At 41.2% G+C, this 22,315-nt stretch overlaps 1 protein-coding gene across 1 annotated transcript in view; it reads left to right on the forward strand.

Annotated features, from left to right (window-relative positions):
- The window catches only part of LOC117594246 (adventurous-gliding motility protein Z-like), a gene marked incomplete at its 3' end in the record, with an annotated part of 55,126 nt that extends 33,408 nt beyond the window's left edge, over positions 1-21,718 (forward strand). The window contains exons 3-4 of the mRNA XM_034291361.1: positions 20,635-20,712; positions 20,802-21,718. Coding sequence (XP_034147252.1) covers positions 20,635-20,712; positions 20,802-21,718 — 995 coding nt within the window. The remainder of the gene's footprint in view (positions 1-20,634; positions 20,713-20,801) is intronic.
- Between the last annotated feature and the right edge of the window lie 597 nt (positions 21,719-22,315).

Genomic DNA, 22,315 nt, shown 5'->3' on the forward strand with positions numbered 1-22,315 from the left:
CCACATCCTATTGGTTCACACACTCTCCACATGACAGAGGATTGAGGAAATGGAGGAATCTGATTGGTCCTGTATGTCCTGTAGTCATGTGATGTAGTCAACCACTCAGAACTCACCTCTCAGTTTTACACCACAGGGCCAGATGAAGACTATTTACAACATGACACCCGGTTGGTCAAGATGAAGAGGGAGACATCTGCTGGTGAATTTGGTAAGTAGGAGAGGATTGGTTTAGGAAACATGACTGATGTCATTCAGCCTGATATAATAAATAGTTTTGTGTAAATTAATAAACTCAGATGAATGTTTAGTATTATAAATGGTTTTTAGCATTTTGTTAGATAAGTGATAATGACCATTTATATTACTGGTGAAATAAAGACACAGTGTATTCTAGTTTACACCACAGAACACAAATAACAACATGAACACATATTTACTAGTAGAAATGACCTGTTTTACTTCATATTTAATCATGTTCTGGTTGCTGTAGACACAAACCCAGTCATCATTACATTAGTTCTATAAAGAAATCTAGCCAATCAGCACCAAGGATACAGCAATACTGCATTATAATACACAATAATACACATAGATTATTTTAATATATAAAATCTACTACAGATCAAATAAGAGTGGAAGTTAAGAGAATATGAAGGCAATGAATAAGGACAATGTACAAAGACCAACACAGACTGGTGTCATGACAATAAGAGTACAAGTACAAAGACCAACACAGACTGGTATCATGACAATAAGAGTACAAGTACAAAGACCAACACAGACTGGTATCATGACAACAAGAGTACAAGTACAAAGACCAACACAGACTGGTGTCATGACAATAAGAGTACAAGTACAAAGACCAACACAGACTGGTGTCATGACAATAAGAGTACAAGTACAAAGACCAACACAGACTGGTGTCATGACAATAAGAGTACAAGTACAAAGACCAACACAGACTGGTGTCATGACAATAAGAGTACAAGTACAAAGACCAACACAGACTGGTGTCATGACAATAAGAGTACAAGTACAAAGACCAACACAGACTGGTGTCATGACAATAAGAGTACAAGTACAAAGACCAACACAGACTGGTGTCATGACAATAAGAGTACAAGTACAAAGACCAACACAGACTGGTGTCATGACAATAAGAGTACAAGTACAAAGACCAACACAGACTGGTGTCATGACAATAAGAGTACAAGTACAAAGACCAACACAGACTGGTGTCATGACAATAAGAGTACAAGTACAAAGACCAACACAGACTGGTGTCATTACAATAAGAGTACAAGTACAAAGACCAACACAGACTGGTGTCATGACAATAAGAGTACAAGTACAGAGACCAACACAGACTGGTGTCATGACAGTTGTTCTGATTTTTACATTTCTACGGTTTCTGTTACAACTGTACAGATGACATCACTTATTCTTGCTGGATGTACATACAAGGAATAGTTGCCACTATGATGTAACCAAGGGAATGCAAGGATGAACATTGACAAGGATCCAGGAGAGACACTGAAGTGTCAGAAAAACTGGTACACCAGTCTAATACTTGGTAGGCCTCCCACGGGAGCCCCTATATACCAGAGGGAACTGGTACACCAGTCTAATACAGTCAAGGTCCTGTCTTCCACACATAGATGGAGACTTCTAGTGGTTTCTGTTAGACTCAAGGCCCTGTCTTCCACACATAGATGGAGACTTCTAGTGGTTTCTGTTAGACTCAAGGCCCTGTCTTCCACACATAGATGGAGACTTCTAGTGGTTTCTGTTAGACTCAAGGCCCTGTCTTCCACACATAGATGGAGACTTCTAGTGGTTTCTGTTAGACTCAAGGCCCTGTCTTCCACACATAGATGGAGACTTCTAGTGGTTTCTGTTAGACTCAAGGCCCTGTCTTCCACACATAGATGGAGACTTCTAGTGGTTTCTGTTAGACTCAAGGCCATGTCTTCCACACATAGATGGAGACTAGGAGCATTATTATTATTAGCATTACTCAGCCGACATTCCATTCATTACTGCCATGATCACAGATAGCGACATCATGAGTTGCTTACAAGGAAAAACAAGTCTTTTAGTATATCTAATGTTTCAAGTAAACAGAGTACAAAGACTTAACAGAATAATAAATAAGGATATAATAATAAATGTATTTCCCACAATTTCTCAGTTTTGTCCAATAAGTGACAATGAACAAATTAATTTATTAGAAGTAATTCAAGAAAACTTCCTGGATCTTAATGATCAGAAGGTGAATATTACTTCACATAATTTACTTTAACTGGGTAGAGATGGAGTAGGACTGGTTCAGGGGTATGGGGATGGACAGACAGGGAGTAGGGCTGGTTCAGGGGTATGGGGATGGACAGACAGGGAGTAGGACTGGTCCAGGGGTATGGGGATGGACAGACTGGGAGTAGGGCTGGTTCAGGGGTATGGGGATGGACAGACAGGGAGTAGGGCTGGTTCAGGGGTATGGGGATAGACAGACAGGGAGTAGGGCTGGTTCAAGGGTATGGGGATGGACAGACATGGAGTAGGGCTGGTTCAGAGGGATGGGGATGGACAGACAGGGAGTAGGGCTGGTTCAGGGGTATGGGGAAGGACACAAAGACAGGAAGCCTGGCTGGATATTTCCTCATTGGTCTCCGAAGGGTCCCTAAATCAGGGCCTCAGACGTGCCCTCCACATCTGTTTACTGCGCTCGAAGGCCACTTCGTCCTCCTCCATGGCTGTAGTGACTCCCTGGTTGGGAGGCCTCAGTGCCAGCCACGCCCTCCAGCCACGCCCTCCAGCCACGACCTCCAGCCACAACCTCCAGCCACAACCTCCACCACCTGGCCTGCTCCTCCAGAGGTCAAGCAAAGAAGCCCTCTCGTGGCCGCTGATCCTCTGGGGTTGGAGGCCGAAGTGTGCCTCCTTCCTCCTCCTTACCCTGGTCCTTGTTCTGCAGGGGCTCCTCAAAGAGCCCCCACGGGTTGGGAGACAGGAACACCTTGTCATCCTCCCCCAGGTGCTCCTGCCCACAGGGCTGCAGAGGGAGGGGAGAGGCTCCACTTCTCGCCCCTCCGGCATCCATAGCCCCCCCTGAAAAACATATGGGGGTCTTCTGGGCATGTTGGTTGGAACACTGGCATTGCCGCCACCCTGGATCCTGGGCTAGACCACAGAGGTACTCCTCCTCAGAGACCAGCTCCTTGCCTCTGAGGAGTTCCTCCATTGTCCAGCTCCACGTGGTCCTGTAGTGGTCGATCATTCTGTCACGGTTCTGAGGTAGAACACGAGGCACCGAGCTCAAGTACATCTTTTTGTTGTTCTTCTTTCAAAAAACAAACAAAGGAGATGTACAAAACTGCCACTGAAGAGCAGCAACACAGTCAGCTAACTCAAAACAATAACCAACAAACTGAAAGGTAAACAGAACAACTTAAATAGGGTCTCCAATTAGAGACAACAAGACAAAGCTGTCTCTAATAGGGGAGAACAGAAAACTAACATAGAGATGCATAGAGGCCCCTCTGGATCAGGTCCTGACTGTGGTCCCCAGTTGCATAGAGATGTCTAGATGCCCCCAGACAGGAACTGACAGGAATGCCCCTGTCAGAGCCCAGACTTCAGTTCTGTAGATAAACCTGTTTATCCTGTTTCAAAATGTTTATGAGAAAGTATGAAGACATGTTGAATCACTGCACCGACACATGAGGAGAAATAAAGCAGAAAAGGAGGAGTTAACCTGTTTAACCTGTTAATGAATGTTTATGAGTAATAACTAAGGTAAGTAGAGTTACAGACACAGGAGGAGGAAAAGAGCTGTTTACCTGTAAGTTTGTACATAAGTCAAGGAAGTTGTGTAGATTATCTAAATATACTAAACAGACCTCAGATACAATGTTTAATAACTTGGGAACCAAATTATTCTAATGGTTGGTGGGACATGGTTATGGATTTGAAGATTTTTTGGAGGACGTGAAAACCATTAAAGGTAAGAGTTCTAATTGTGGTAAATTTACATTTTTTATAATTGAACATGCAGATAAAAGAGAAAATGAATATTTTAAACATTTTAACATCGAATATGTTGTATAGTGTTGACATTTCAGAGGCCTTCAAACTTTGTTGTAAATAGAATTTCCCCCACCAATATCTTCATGTTTAAATTACTTCTGTTCTCTTCATTTTCTCCTCCACATGATAATCCAGTTTAATAGAGTCATTTACTTCTGAATCACTTTGACTTCCAGGCTCCAATATTGTATGAGTTGGGACAGGAGTTGACCTCCAACATTGAAGAGAAATTATATAGGTGGAGGTCCTTGCATCCCCTCCATTAATATTATCAGGGAGGTGATCATGGATTATAGGAGACTGAAGCCTCAGTGATAGGGTTGGGCTAGAGACAGTTTAATGTTTAATTGATTAACACCAATTCTACAAATTACAAAACACCAAGGTAGTTGCTGGGTAAAGTCTCAGCAAATACTACAACTCTAAACCGATTCCACACTCTTTTAACTAACCAATAGTTAACTAGATACAAACACAGAAACAAATGCTACAGCATTAGAACCAAGAACTTAAATGTCAGACCTATTAAATATATTTTTTAAAAGATTAAAAAAATGACACTGATCCTCACCGTGACACTGATCCTCACCGTGACACTGATCCTCACCGTGACACTGATCCTCACCGCAACATGACACTGATCCTCACTGCAACATGACACTGATCCTCACCGTGACACTGATCCTCACCGCAACATGACACTGATCCTCACTGCAACATGACACTGATCCTCACCGTGACACTGATCCTCACCGCACCGTGACACTGATCCTCACCGTGACACTGATCCTCACCGTGACACTGATCCTCACCGTGACACTGATCCTCACCGCACCGTGACACTGATCCACACCGTGCTGATCCACACCGTGACACTGATCCTCACCGTGACACTGATCCTCACCGTGACACTGATCCTCACCGTGACACTGATCCTCACCGTGACACTGATCCTCACCGCACCGTGACACTGATCCTCACCGTGACACTGATCCTCACCGTGACACTGATCCTCACCGCACCGTGACACTGATCCTCACCGTGACACTGATCCTCACCGTGACACTGATCCTCACCGCACCGTGACACTGATCCTCACCGTGACACTGATCCTCACCGTGACACTGATCCTCACCGTGACACTGATCCTCACCATGACACTGATCCTCACCGTGACACTGATCCTCACCGTGACACTGATCCTCACTGTGACACTGTTATTTCATGTCATTTATTTAGTTGTTTGGCTATTTTTGTTGGACAATAATGTCCTGCAGTGCATACTGTGTTTCTTGTTTGTTTTTAAGAGATGATTGAGTAAAATACTTAACTATATATATATACAGTGGGGAGAACAAGTATTTGATACACTGCCGATTTTGGAGGTTTTCCTATTTACAAAGCATGTAGAGGTCTGTAATTGGTCTTTTGTTGCCCCTGTCCCAGCTTTCTTGAAACGTGTTGCTGTCATCGATTTCAAAGTGGGCATCAAATTCAAAGTGGGCATCAAATTCAAAGTGAGCATGTATTTTTCAAGAAACAATAACATTTCTAAATTTCAACATCTGATATGTTGTCTTTGTACTATGTTCTATTAAATATAGGGTTTAAATAAATAGCACATCATGGCATTCTGTTATTCTTTACATTTTACACAGTGTCCCAACTTTTTGGGAAACAGTGTTGTATTTTTAAAAGAGTTATTATATCCATGTGGTTCAGAAAGAAACACAACCTCATTAAAGAAGTGAATATGTGTAATGATGTAAATATGGATGTTTTTATTTTACAGGGAAAATGGCCGAGTCCAGAGATCATAGTAAGTCACCATGTTAGAATCCATTAATAACATTTCTATCACATATCTGGACAAATTAAACCAACAACATGAAAACCACTACTGAAAGTGAAATGAGTTTGTGGTTCAGTATGTCTTGATGTGGAACTGTGTTTTGGATGAAATGTGTTTGATGAGGAGTTGTATCTAACTTTGTGTTTCCTTTCTGAACAGATCAGTTTAAACTTATAAACCCTATGAGAATCAATCAGGGTGTTGTTGGTGAAGATGTCATCCTCCCCTGTCACCTCTCCCCTAAAACCAGTGCTGTTACCATGACAATCAGGTGGTTTAAGGAGACAGAGTGTATTTACCTGTATAAGAATGGTCAGGTGACAGAGAGGAGAGGCTATGAGGGCAGACTGAGTCTGATCACCCGGGAGATTTTGAGAGGAAATGTGTCTCTGAGGATGAAGAACATCAAGGAGACAGATAGAGGAACCTACATCTGTCAGGTCATCCATGGAGAACAGGAGGAGGAGGCTGTAGTGGGTTTAGGGGTCAGAGAAGGTAAGTGGTCTATAACTCCAGTCCATGATTATAAACACCTAAACAACAACCCCAACCAGTGTCTTTCCCTCTACAACACACATATACTTTATCATGTAGGTAGGAGGACATAGTAGGAGTTACACATTAATAGACCGTATTAATACTGAATATGAACTAGTTATAATACATATTACAACCACTCTGATCTTTGATCTAGATGTCATAAATCATTATAACCATTCCAACATTACTGGTCAGGTCTCTTGATTGTCATTAGTGATAAATGTGATAAACACTAATACCTCTCTGATGACAACACATCACTGTGGTATTTGATTGGATATTGTGACAGTTGGTAATTTGAAGGTAATAATAATAACTAATATATTCTGTTTCATATTATGATTATTCATGGATTCCATGTTGGATTATGGATCAGGATAATTGTATGGTGAATTAATATTGATTATTATAATAACTAATACATTCTGTTTCATATCGTCTGTCCATCCTTCATAAAGATTACATAATTGTTTACGTGAGTTAATATTTAATTGTCTGTGGTTGTTTATTGACATCCTCCTGGGTTCAGATAGCTCCACCTCTTCTCACAATACTATATGTGTCGTAATAAAATACTGTAGATTTAGTTAGTATTAGTAATACCAATACTGTAGTTTTAGTTAGTATTAGTAATACCAAGACTGTAGATTTGAATTGTAAGATGATGGTTTGAAGATAATGATTTTAACATTCTGTTTCATATTGTGTGTCCATCCTTGGCAATGGGGGATCAGAACATACGTTTTTGGGTGATTTAATATTTATTTGTCAGTTCTTGTTTATTTACATCCTCCTGTGTCTACATAGCTCCACCTCTTCTAACAATACTGTATATCTGACATAAAACATACAACCCAATATGTCATATGAAAAATACTATTTTAGTTTGTAATACGAATACTGTAGTTTTGAATTGTAAGATGATGATTTGAAGAAAATTATTTTAACCTATGAATTCTGTTTCATATTGGGTGTCCAGCCTTGGGGGGATCAGAATATATGGTTTTGGGTGAGTTTAAATTCATTTGCCTGTTGTTGTTTATTTACATCCTCCTGTGTTAACATAGCTCCACCTCTTCTCACAATACTGTATATCTGACATAAAAACATAGAACCCAATATGTACACTGATCAGCTATAACATTATGACCACCTGCCTAATATTGTGTAGGTCCCCCTTTTGCCGCCAAAACAGCTCTGACCTGTCTAGGCATGGACTCCACTAGACCTCTCAAAGTATGCTGTGGTATCTGGTACCAAGATGTTAGAAGCAGATCCTTTAAGTCCTGTAAGTTGCGTGGTGGAGCCTCCATGGATCGGACCTGTTTGTCCAGCACATCCCACAAATGCTTGATTGGATTGAGATCTGGGGGATTTGGAGGCTAAGTCAACACCTTGAACTCGTTGTTGTGTTCCTCAAACCATTCCTGAACCATTTTTGCTTTGTGGCAGGATGCATTATCCTGCTGAAAGAGGCCAATGCCATCAGGGAATACCGTTGTCATGAAAGGGTGCACATGGTCTGCAACAATGCTTGGGTAGGTGATACGTATCAAATTAACATCCACAGAATGGCAGGATCCAAGGGTTCCCAGCAGAACATTGCCCAAAGCATCACACTGCCTCTGCCAGCTTGCCTTTTACCCACAGTGCATCCTGGTGCCATGTGTTCTCCAGAATGTAAAACAAAACATGATTCATCAGACCAGACCACCTTCTTCCTTTGCTCCGTGGTCCAGTTCTGATGCTCATGTGCCTATTGTTGGCACTTTCATCAGTGGACAGGGGTCAGCATGGGCACCCTGACTGGTCTGCCGCTATGCAGCCCCATTCACAACAAACTGGGATGGACTGCGTTCTGACACCTTTCTATCAGTACCAGCATCAACTTTGTCAGCAATTTGAGCTACAGTATATCATCTGTTGGATTGGACAACACAGGCCAGCCTTCACTCCCCACGTGCATCTATGAGTCTTGATTGCCAATGACTAGTTTCAGACCGATTATCGGGCCTGGCTGAAATCTTTCACTCATTTAGCTGTTATGGCCCCATTGATATCAGCCAAACAGATAATCTTTTTCATGTAGTTGTTCAAAAGGCCCCGCTGGTGCGCAGATCTAAAAACTGCTGCCAGCCATCGCTAACAGAAAGGCCTCATCTGTCATCAAAAGGAATATGCTGCTGTGTGATCCTTGAATTTTTCAGTAGTCCTAAGAACAATCAAGCAAGGTGAAGTATTTTCCTATTTGAGTCTTTGGATATTAAACTGTGACGCAAATCAAACTACAGCTGTAAATTAAACAAAAACAAAGACTTCATTCACCAGCTCTGACAACAATGTGCCACGAGCACATTCATTTTATGTTATTATTCCTCCCTTGGACCACTTTTGATAAGTTCTGACCACTGCGGACCGGGAACATCCCACAACGGCTCCAGTTTCAGAGATGCTCTGACTCAGTCGCCTAGTCATCACAAATGGCCCTTGTCAAAGTCTCAGATCCTTATGTTTGCCCATTTTTCTTGCTTCTAACACATCAACCTTGATGACAGAATGTTCACTTACTGCCTAACATATCCCACCCACTAACAGGTGCCATGATAATGAGATTATCAGTGTTATTCACTTCACCTGTCAGTGATCACAATGTTATGGCTGATGGGTGTATCAGTGTTATTCACTTCACCTGTCAGTGGTCACAATGTTATGGCTGATCGGTGTATCAGTGTTATTCACTTCACCTGTCAGTGGTCATAATGTTATGGCTGATGGGTGTATCAGTGTTATTCACTTCACCTGTCAGTGGTCATAATGTTATGGCTGATGGGTGTATCAGTGTTATTCACTTCACCTGTCAGTGGTCACAATGTTATGGCTGATCGGTGTATCAGTGTTATTCACTTCACCTGTCAGTGGTCATAATGTTATGGCTGATCGGTGTATCAGTGTTATTCACTTCACCTGTCAGTGGTCACAATGTTATGGCTGATCGGTGTATCTTGGTCAAAACATTGTACTTAATGGGGGATCAGGATGTCAATTTCCCAGGAGAACAAACAGAAGAAATCATCAATAACAGAGCTATTACATCACAACATGCAGACAGAAAGTCAATCATCCTATTAATGACACTAACCACATCCTATTGGTTCACACACTCTCCACATGACAGAGGATTGAGGAAATTGAGGAATCTGATTGGTCCTGTATGTCCTGTAGTCATGTGATGTAGTCAACCACTCAGAACTCACCTCTCAGTTTTACACCACAGGGTCAGATCTATACTATTTAAAACATGAGACCCAGGAGGACAAGCTGAAGAGGGAGACATCAGCAGGTGAACTTGGTAAGTATGAGAGAGTCTGGAGGAGATGATTGGTTTAGGAAACATGACTGATGTCATTCAGCCTGATATAATAAATAGTTTTGTGTAAATTAATAAACAGAGATGAATGTTTAGTATTATAAATGTTTTTTAGTATTTTGATAGATAAGTGATAAAGACCATTTATATTACTGGTGAAAGACACAGTGTATCCTAGTTTACACCACAGAACACAAATAACAACATGAACACATATTTACTAGTAGAAATGACCTGTTTTACTTCATATTTAATCATGTTCTGGTTGCTATAGACACAAACCAGTCATCAAAACATTAGTTCTATAAAGAAATCTAGCCAATCAGCACCAAGGATTCAGCAATAATGCATTATAATACACAATAATACACATAGATTATTTAAATATATAAAATCCACTACAGATCAAATAAGAGTGGAAGTTAAGAGAATATGAAAACAATGAATAAAAGACAGAAGGATGAAGAACAGAGAAGAAGAGAGAGGTGGATTATAGGAGTGGAAGTAAAGAGGACTGGAGGAGGAATAGAGGAGTGTTGGAGGAGATCAGTAAAGAGAGGAGAGAAAGAGAAGGGAAGCAGAATAGAGGAGAAGAGGAGAAAAATAGAGCAAATAGGAGTGAAGGAAGAGGAGAGATGGAAATGGAGGAGAAAAGGGGGAGAAAAAAGGGGGAGAAGAGAAGGAAGAAAGGAGTAATAAGAGTGGAGGAAGGAGGAAGAGGCAGTAGAGGAGGAGAATTGAGGAGGAGAGAGAGATAGAGGAGATGGGGAGTAGAGGAGAGGAGGAGAGAGACGGTGTGGAAGATGGATAATGTGTTCACAATTAATCAAGTAAAAACTCTTCAGTCATTAGAATAACAGTTCATTATTTCAGGTTTAATTGTAAATACAGGAACAAGTATCATGACAACAAGAGTACAAGTACAAAGACCAACACAGACTGGTGTCATGACAATAAGAGTACAAGTACAAAGACCAACACAGACTGGTGTCATGACAATAAGAGTACAAGTACAAAGACCAACACAGACTGGTGTCATGACAATAAGAGTACAAGTACAAAGACCAACACAGACTGGTGTCATGACAATAAGAGTACAAGTACAAAGACCAACACAGACTGGTATCATGACAATAAGAGTACAAGTACAAAGACCAACACAGACTGGTGTCATGACAATAAGAGTACAAGTACAAAGACCAACACAGACTGGTGTCATGACAATAAGAGTACAAGTACAAAGACCACCACAGACTGGTGTCATGACAATAAGAGTACAAGTACAAAGACCAACACAGACTGGTGTCATTACAATAAGAGTATAAGTACAAAGACCAACACACACTGGTATCATGACAGTCGTTCTGATTTTACATTTCTATGGTTTGAGTTCATATTCCATCTCAAATCTATGGATGATGCCACTAATTCTTGCTGAATGTACATACAAGGAATAGTTGCCACCATAATGTAGTTTAGGCTTGTAGTCCAGGGTCATGTTGGTTAATAAGGGTGGACTCAATGTCACCAAACTGCTGCTCCAATTAAGATACAGTGGACATAACTGGTTGTTGTGTATCCTGAATACTGATGATGAATCTCCTGAATATGAGTCTACCCCACCTGACTCAGTTGCTTCAGACTTGTAAATTCATCTTTTTCTCCTTTCCATTTCCCCAAAATCAGCAACATCTCTAATATTTGAACACACTGCTTTTTCATGTAAAGGCTGAAATCAAGACAATTCAGGTCTGACATTTTGACCCACAATATTTAACTGAAAAATAAATTGACACTGTCTTCTTCTAGTTACAGTATATCTGACATTCCCAACCAAGAACCATTCCAGGAAATCCTGCAGGAACAGCTGACTATTTAGGGCCAATCATAGAGTTACAGAGGAGAATGAAGGATGAGAGATTTAGGAGTGAAGCTATTAGGAGAGAACAGAAGGGAGAATAGAAAAAAGGAGTGATGGAGTGGGTGAGAAAGTGATGAGAGGAGGAAAAGAAAGCGATGATGGAGAGAATAGAAAGTCAGATAATGGAGGAGGGGAGGTCCCCAAACCATGATAAAATAAATGAATAATTAAATGAATGAATGAATGACAGATTGAATCAACAAATCATGGATGAATGAGCATCAAAAATGTATATCAGTAAAACTAATAATTGTTCTCCTCAGAGTTGAAGTCTGTAAAATTGAAACTTGAAGACAAAGAGAGACAACTAGAGAATACATTCAGAGAGCTGGAGAAGACTAAGAGACAACTGGAGAACTCTGTCAAAGAGGTGGAGAAGACTAAGAGACAACTGGAGACACAGGGAAAGGACATGCAGGACAAGAACATCCAAGTAGAGAACTTCAGAGTCCTACTGCAGGAAAAAGACCTTCAACTAGAGGACAGGAACCACAGACTGGGAGAGAAGGACAAACAACTGGAAGAGAGAGAAGGTGAACTAAATGAGAGGAGGCAGGAACTAGAAGAGAAAGATAAACTACTGGAGAAGAGAGAAAAACAGTTAAAAGAAAGAGACAAACAAGTGGAGGATGTCAACAATGAAAATGCTAAACTGGGTGAGATTATTAACACCATTAATACATTTAACGTACTTTGAACAATTCTAGGTTGTTATAGTCACTACTGGGTTCTGGTTTTACATCACTTATTTTGTCCAATTGCATCACATCTCTGGCTTAAGTCTTTAAAACAGAATGCAAATCGAGTGTTTCCTCATTTCAGCTCAACAGATATGTGAAGTGAAGACTGAGATGGAGAGACTAAGAGAGACCTCAACCCAGATGACTGGTGAGTTAGATACAGTAACTTATATATGATACAACAGAAGAGAGACCTCAGATGACTGGTGAGTTAGATACAGTAACTTATATATGATACAACAGAAGAGAGACCTCAGATGACTGGTGAGTTAGATACAGTAACTTATATATGATACAACAGAAGAGAGACCTCAGATGATTGGTGAGTTAGATACAGTAACTTATATATGATACAACAGAAGAGAGACCTCAGATGACTGGTGAGTTAGATACAGTAATTTATATATGATACAACAGAAGAGAGACCTCAGATGACTGGTGAGTTAGATGGGGAGTTATTAACTTGATAGACTTTGATACAATAGAAGAGACCTTCAATTCAACCCAGAACTGTTCCTAAAGTGTCTATATGTGATCATGTATGTTTCCATTATAAATGGATGTAACTGTATTTGTTGTGATGTAGAACATGGAGACACTTCAGATACAGGATCCAGAATCCCAGTCAGGAGGAGACGCAGCATGGATGATCCTCCAATGAGTGAGTTATCAATATTCGTTTTTCTCTATTGCTTTGGCTTATTTTTTTTTACAGTTTTAACATTCTCTAAACTGTAAGTACAATCGTCACAACTGTTTCATTGAACATCACAACTGAGGCTTGTCTGCAAAATATAGTAACTCACCCAAAACATTTAATTCATGCTTCAAACCCTAGTTATTGTGTCAGGAAATTGACCAGTGCCCCCAAAATGAAAGGTTTTTGTCATCATGTGAGCTTTACTGGTCAAAATGTTTAGATGCTTTTAAACCATGGCAGTCAACACTGGAAATGTTTGTTATATACAGTTTTCCTGATCAGGATTTGGCTCTGTGTCAAAACTCTACAGACAATAAGACACAACTCTACACACAATAAGACACAACTCTACACACAATAAGACACAACTCTACACACAATAAGACACAACTCTATACACAATAAGACACAACTCTACACACAATAAGACACAACTCTATACACAATAAGACACAACTCCACACACAAGCCAAATTAGACACTTAGAGATAATAGTCTCACTTTTCTGTCAAAATGAAACTCTGCAATCAAAGCCTAACAATCCTTTTTCAAAAAGGCATTCTTGCAAAAGAATGATACACACATTAATTACCATTTGAATTACTCGTTCAAAGCAGCAACAAAGGCAGGAGAGCATTTGGTTGGTGGTCAGACACTTTCCAAGTTGAAAAAATGTCAGTATTGTTCCCCTGTTTACTACATAAGAATGTCAGTTTTGTCTAGCTGAATGCTATTGTGTACCACATTTTAGATACCTGTTTCAAATTACCTTTGAGTTCCAACCTGTTACGTTTTCGGGAATGGCTGTTTTGAAACTGTGTTAATGATTAATGAAATCCGGTCACTTCTAGAGCTGTAAGTACGAGTTTGAGACACGCATGCGAATGGAAATTAACATGTGTGAAAGAGCAAGTTAGGGAAGAGAGTCATAAAATAGAGCTTGTTATTTGATTGTAGTCATAGAACAGTCATTTGAGAGTTATAAATAGAGCTTGTTATTTGATAGTAGTCATAGAACAGTCATTTGAGAGTCATAAATAGAGCTTGTTATTTGATAGTAGTCATAGAACAGTCATTTGAGAGTTATAAATAGAGCTTGTTATTTGATAGTAGTCATAGAACAGTCATTTGAGAGTTATACAGGAGAATAATTTAGTGTTGGTTAGATGTTTTTTTGAGAGTCATACAGAAGATTAGGTAATTTGAGAAGAAGACAAATTAATTATTAAAATGGTTTCTTAGCATAAACTGTTTCTTCTTACTGGAAAGGGTATTAGTATAGTGTAATAGAGAACAATGGGGAATGTGTGTGTGAATGTGTGTATATAATGGGTAATGTGTGTGTGAATGTGTGTATATAATGGGGAATGTGTGTGTGAATGTGTGTATATAATGGGGAATGTGTGTGTGAATGTGTGTATATAATGGGGAATGTGTGTGTGAATGTGTGTATATAATGGGTAATGTGTGTGTGAATGTGTATATATAATGGGGAATGTGTGTGTGAATGTGTGTATATAATGGGGAATGTGTGTGTGAATGTGTGTATATAATGGGGAATGTGTGTGTGAATGTGTGTATATAATGGGGAATGTGTGTGAATGTGTGTATATAATGGGGAATGTGTGTGTGAATGTGTGTATATTTGTAACTGAAGGCCACATTATGTTTGAAAAGTCTATGTGAGAACAGGAGTTGTGGACTCATTGGCTGGAATTGTATTGTTTTTTAATGTTATTTATATATTCATTATACACATTGCCAAACTACAATGGCTAAGGTCTGTGTCCAGGCCCTCTGCAACCTGTTATGCCTAAAAAGGTCTACGCAGGAACATCAAAATGTGAATATCTCTATATGTTCTTTAAGCTTCAGTGGCTTGGTGGCTTAGATCCAAAATGGCTGACAATAGCATCTGAAAAATATTTTGGCATATAGAGGTTACAGGTTTGAATCTCTGGTTAGGCATCTTGTTATATATATACTTCGTTTATACACATTCAGCTACTGAAAATGGACAGTGTAATGTCTTGTTAATAAATATAATACATTTTAGGGTTTGGGGTGACCAGATTCAACAGGGTGAAATACGGGACAGTCAGGGAGCCCCCCCCCCCCACACACACACACACACACACAGACACACTCACCAAATTGTATTATCAAATACACAAATACAGTCTATAGTGTCTGTACTGAATGAATTAGATTGAAGCAACAAGAGTGTTTTACTCAGACATAAACTTACAGGAAATGCAAAACCAAATGCACATTTAACGACAAAACAGACGACATGCAACAACACTGCCAACCATTTGAACAGAAACTTAGATAAAACAGTGGACATATTTTGGGCTTAAATGGTAGGCTACCCTACCTCAGAAAAGAGGTGGAGTTCTCATAAAATACAAAAGTCTTTATTCAAGAAACAATAATAGTTAAAATATGAAAGGAGACCCAATAGGACCAAACTCAATCTGCTGTAACAGATCAGGCTTGGAAAATAAAGTGATTGGTGTTAAATTTCTATAAAAACTAATTTTCTAGGCAAAAACAGTGGCATTGTTAAATGGCACATCACATCTGATACAACGTCTGTAACTGATAGCCTATAACATATTTAGCTCATCAGCATAATACAACGAAAGCCCATGACAACATAATACAAACATACCTAGATCCAGAAATCCTCCAAAAGCAATAACAGATACAAGCGCCAGTCTCCAAATAACTCCAAAGTTGTCCCTATGCATAATCACATTACGTATTATAAACAAATAACATTTCTCCAAATCAATTGAATATTTCTGATAATAATGTCATTCTTTCTCTCCAACATCAAACAACTCTTGGAATCTGGCCATTTCACTGGCTTTCATATCAGGGACTGGCAAAGGTTATTCATCAGGTGATCCAAACCTGATCGAAACAGTGGCCCAATCCCAATGTCCACACTCACAGACCCACAGACTTAGGGCTGTCCCACTGTCTGTGAGGGTTTAGGGCTGTCCCACTGTCTGTCAGGACTTAGGGCTGTCCGACTGTCTGTGAGGACTTAGGGCTGTCCCACTGTCTGTGAGGGTTTAGGGCTGTCCCACTGTCTGTGAGGGTTTAGGGCTGTCCCACTGTCTGTCAGGGCTTAGGGCTGTCCCACTGTCTGTGAGGGCTTAGGGCTGTCCCACTGTCTGTCAGGACTTGGGGCTGTCCCACTGTCTGTCAGGACTTAGGGCTGTCCCACTGTCTGTGAGGACTTAGGGCTGTCCCACTGTCTGTGAGACCTTAGGGCTGTCCCACTGTCTGTCAGGACTTAGGGCTGTCCCACTGTCTGTCAGGACTTAGGGCTGTCCCACTGTCTGTGAGGACTTAGGGCTGTCCCACTGTCTGTCAGGACTTAGGGCTGTCCCACTGTCTGTCAGGGCTTAGGGCTGTCCCACTGTCTGTCAGGGCTTAGGGCTGTCCCACTGTCTGTGAGACCTTAGGGCTGTCCAACTGTCAAATCGTCAAGTGCGCAAGGGCTCTTTCACAGACATTTTGTGCCCTTTATTCACCCTTTTCGTTAGTCTGCATTTCTGCTGACTTTGCCTGAGGGAATTGCCCACAGTTCATAGCGTTGTGACAGGAAACTCGGGGGTTAAGAGGGGAAACTTGGCTGCAAGAAGAAAATCCCGGCAAACCCGCTTTATAAGAGAAGAACTGTAAACTACACTACATAGACAAGGATATAAGATGGCACATAGAATACATGAAATCAGGGTAATGTAATCACTTTATAACACACCTAGTTTATTCAACTATGTATTTTAGGTTTTGCTTAACAATGCTGTTTTGACCAAAAACAGTAAAATGATTATTGACAAATATAGATTGTTATTGACAATTACCTCTTGTCCACTCTGTGGGGCAAGAGCCTGCAAGACATATAAATCAGGCAGTCGGTCTTAAGTTACCGCAAAGAAAGTAAAAACGTAAAATAAAAAGTTCCAAACCCACAATAGTGTTCAACATGTCTCAGCGTTGTCAAGGTAACATGATGAAGTCCCAATGGTATGTCCCTTTACTATTCATAGCATTTAGAGCCCTTGCAGCCTCTTGTAGTCAATCACTTACCAGGTGTCAGTTAAGTCTGTGAGGGTTTAGGGTTTAGGGGGGACTTTGGGATTGGACCATTATGACATGACCAACACTTTGTGACTTGTCCATGTCATAATGGCTTGTCCATGAGTGTTCATGTGACTTGTCCATGGTGAAACAAGCTTCAACACTACAGTATCTCACAAAAGTTAGTACACCCCTCACATTTCTGTAAATATTTCATTATATCTTTTCATGTGACAACACTGAAGAAATGACACTTTGCTACAATGTAAAGTAGTCAGTGTACAGCTTGTATAACAGTGTAAATGTTCTGTCCCCTCAAAATAACACAACAATTAAAGTCTAAACCACTGGCAACAAAAGTGAGTAGACCCCTATGTGAAAATTTCCAAATTGGGCACAAAGTGTCAATATTTTGTGTGGCACCATTATTTTCCAGCACTGCCTTAACCCTTTTGGGCATGGAGTTCACCAGAGCTTCACAGGTTGCCATTGGAGTCCTCTTCCACTCCTCCATGACGACATCACAGAGCTAGTGGATGTTAGAGACCTTGCACTCCTCCACCTTTCATTTGAGGATGCCCCACAGATGCTCAATAGGGTTTGCGTCTGGAGACATGCTTCTATACCCTCAGCTTCTATGGCAAGGCAGTGGTCATCTTAGAGGTGTGTTTGGGGTCTTTATCATGTTGGGATACTGCCATGTCATCCAACACTACTGTTTATGCTCCTTGGGGTTTAAGGCCGGGTGTCTCTTTAAAGCACTTTGTGACAACTGCTGTTGGGCTTTGTAAATACATTTGATTGATTGATTGATCATGGTACATGTTGGCATTCAAGGTTCCCTCAATGAACTGTAGCCCCCCAGTGCCGGCAGCACTCATGCAGCCCCAGACCATGACACTCCCACCATCATGCTTGACTGTGCCATGATGAACTTCCAGTGACCAGTATGAGGGAGTGTGAGAGCGATAAAGCAAAATTAAACACACCTGCTCCCCATTCACACCTGAGACCTTGTAACACTAACGGGTCACATGACATCGGGGAGGAAAAATGGCTAATTGGGCCCAATTTGGACATTTTCACACACACACACACACACACTACAGAGGGTATGAATACCGGTAATAGACAGGAAACATGAAGGAAGGAAGTTAGGGGTGAATGAAGATGTTGACACTTTACAGCTTCAAAGGGACATAATCATGTGATCATGACCTCTGAACCTTCATTTGACCAAGTTATTTTCAAACCAGAATGCAATACCCCCAGTGCAGAAATGACCAAAGACCAAATTCTTCCTGTTGTGGGTAATATGATTTTCTTCAATACAAAATGTCAGCGTTTCTTCGTCAACAAATTCCTGTTTTATTGAACTTAGCATTTTCAATGGTCTTTGTTATTAATTCATTCTTACCATTACTTCGAATGCACTGATAACATCTGAGGAAAGGGCTGGTGGCCGCGAACCCCACAGAAATATGTACTGCTTTTATCAAAAGTGCGTACAACAAATTTCCAGCGTACACCTGGCGTACACCCAAAACCACGGAGACTTTGAGATTTATCAATATGGACGTTGGCGTACAGCACTCTCAAATCCTATGCCAGCTCAGGAGGTGGTGTATGCACGTTTTGAAAATGTGCAGAAAAAAATCCTAACGCACTGACAAACTAAAAGATATGATATATTATGACCCACTGTAAAAAAAACAACAACATAATAATTACAAACTTCAGTGTTTATTTTTGTGCAACATGGACTTCAATGTTTAATTTGTGTGACTTTACCAAAGCATTTGATTTATATGTATTCCTTCAGATGCGAGCCTGTGCCCTTTACATGACGTTTCAGGGTTAGGCCCGGCAGTGGCGCACGGACTGGGTTCAGTAATAAAAGGCTTTTAATGACCAAAATATAATTCAGACTGACAAAATAATAAAAATCACATTCTTCCATCCATCCATCATCTTTCGCTTATCCGGGCCGGGTCGCGGGGGCAGCAGTCTAAGCAGGGATGCCCAGACTTCCCTCTCCCCAGACACTTCCTCTAGCTCTTCCGGGGGGACACCGAGGCGTTCCCAGGCCAGCCGGGAGACATAGTCCCTCCAGCGAGTCCTAGGTCTTCCCCGGGGTCTCCTCCCGGTGGGACGGGACCAGAACACCTTCCCAGGAAAGCGTTCCGGAGGCATCCGAAACAGATGCCCAAGCCACCTCAGCTGACCCCTCTCGATGTGGAGGAGCAGCGGCTCTACTCTGAGCTCCTCCCGGGTGACCGAGCTTCTCACCCTATCTCTAAGGGATCGCCCGGCCACCCTGCGGAGAAAGCTCATTTCGGCCGCCTGTATCCGGGATCTTGTCCTTTCGGTCATGACCCAAAGCTCATGACCATAGGTGAGAGTAGGAACGTAGATTGACTGGTAAATCTTCACCACGACAGACCGATACATCGGCTGCATTACTGCAGAAGCTGCACCGATCCGTCTGTCAATCTCCCGTTCCATCCTTCCCTCAGTCGTGAACAAGACCCCTAGATACTTAAACTCCTCCACTTGAGGCAGGCACTCTCCACCAAAATCACATTCTTCTTCTTTTAAATAATAATAATAATAATAATAATAATAGAAATAATAATAATAACAACATTCTTCTTCTAAATAACAATAAACGTCATTAATAATAAATATCATAAAATAATAAGACGAATATTACAAATTGTCATGCAATTATTAATGTGAATGAATGGTACTCCACATCACATCAATATAGTTAACAATCCAGTCTGTGGAAAAGAACAGACAAGAATAACATTGGAACAGACATTAAACATAAAATGTACATACTAGATTGTTAACTATATTACCTTATATATTTCAATGATGGCTTTTATTTTGAAAAAGAAATGCCTCGAATGGCCATGACTAACCAAAATCCACATGGCAGAGATGCCAAGAGGCCCTGACCATCACCACCAGGCAACATAGAGATACCTAGAGGCCTCCCAACCAGACAGTCAATATTGTTTTTGCTCACTGTATTTATTTCCAAATGTGAATGTATATGTTGTACTGTAATTGGTTGTCTGAAGTGAAATAGCATCAAGTATGATTACTCCAAATGTGAATGTGAATGTGTAATTTGACTTGTGGGCTCATATATAAACCGTATTCAGTTATTCCACAGTGTCTTTCTCTAATATTTTATAACAACACATCAACATTAACTAAAACTGTTACATAAATTATCAACAAACAACATCAAACATGATTTCTCAGAATGTGTCTCTGAAAAATGTATGTTGAACTGAGTCCTGTGTTGTGTTACAGTGGGAGGAGAGACCTCAGATACAGACACCAGAGTTACACTGAGGAGGACAAACATTATGGAACAAATACCTCCTACTAGTGAGTTGTGGATGTAGTTTTCTGTGTGTTAAAGTGGTCCATCCTCCAGAGAGTCAGTGTGTTGACCAGTGATGTGTGTTGTGTTACAGTGGGAGGAGAGAGCAGCAGTCCAGACTCCCCAGTGTCTCCCAGTGGGTCTGAGCTGAGACTGGTGCTGCTGGGGAGGACTGGTGCTGGGAGGAGGGCAGCAGGAAACACCATCCTGGGCAGAGAGGAGTTTGGGGTCCAGGCCAGCCCCTCTGCAGTGACCCAGAGGAGTGTGAGGAGAGATGGGGAGGTGTGTGGGAGACACCTGGTGCTGGTGGACACTCCAGACTGGTTCTGTCCTGGACTCTCTCTGGAGGAGATCAGACAGGATGTGGGGCTCTGTGTCCGTCTGTCTGCCCCGGGACCCCACGCCTTCCTCCTGGTCATACCAGTGGAGCCCTCCAAGGAGGAGGAGAGAGGGGTGCTGGAGAGAATGGAGGAGATGTTTGGGGAGGGGTGTTGGGGACACACTGTGATTCTATTCACCCATGATGACAGCTTGGAAGAGCAGAGCATTGAGGGGTTTCTCCAAGCAGGTAGTCAGGACCTCCAGCAGCTTGTAGAGAAGTGTGGGAGCAGATACCATGTCCTCAACATTAAGGACAGGACCCATGACAATCAGGTCCCAGAGCTACTGGAGAAGATAGAGGAGATGGTGTCAGGAAACAAAGAGAGCTTCTACTGCAGTCAGACCTACCAGGAGGCAGTGGCCCAGATCAGAGAGATGGAGAAAAAGATCCAGAAGGAGATGGAGGAGAGGAAACAGAGGGTGGAGACAGAGATTAAAGAGAGACTTGATAAGGAGTTACAGGAGTCTCTAAAGAAGATAGAGGGAGTGATCCAGGAACATCAGGGAGATATCAGAACACTCAATGATAGAACCACTGAATTAGAGAGACAAGTGAAAGAAGAGAAGGATGAGGAGAAGAAGAGAGAGATGGAGAGAGAGTTAACGAGAGAATCTGATAGAAGGAAAGAGATGGAGAGAAAGTTGGAGAGAGTAAAAGAGATGAGAGAAAATGAGAAGAAAGAGATGGAGGAGAAACACAAGCAGGAGATTGAGGAGATCAAGGATAAACATGAAGAAGAGGCCAGAGTTGAAGCAGAGAGAAACCTGATGAAGATAATCCTACCTGAGTTACAGAGGAACATCATGATCTCACAGACAAAGATGAAGGCAGAGTTCAGCAGACAGATGGAGGAGAAAGATAGAGGGATGAAGGAGAAGAACAGACAGATGAAGGAGAAGGATGGTGAGATAGAGAGACTGGTAGAAAAACTGAAAGAACTCAGTGGAAAATGTTTAGATGAGGTCTTTGTATGTAGTCTGAAGAGCAGCTCACAGATACAGGAAGTTGGAGTGGATAAAGACCAGAAAGATGGGGAAATAGACAGAAGAAAAATAAAGGGAGATGTGATGGAGGTCTGAATGTTAGGACAGAGCTTATCACACCCCTCAGTTCAGCAGACAGATGAATGATAAGAACAGAAAGATGGAGGAGACAAGTAGACAAATATAGAAGGATAGACAGATGAAAGCAGAGACGGACAAACTAAAAGATTCAATGTTTTAGAG

Source organism: Esox lucius, chromosome 3, assembly GCF_011004845.1.
Source record: "Esox lucius isolate fEsoLuc1 chromosome 3, fEsoLuc1.pri, whole genome shotgun sequence".
In the NCBI taxonomy this organism is placed as follows: Eukaryota; Metazoa; Chordata; class Actinopteri; order Esociformes; family Esocidae; genus Esox; species Esox lucius.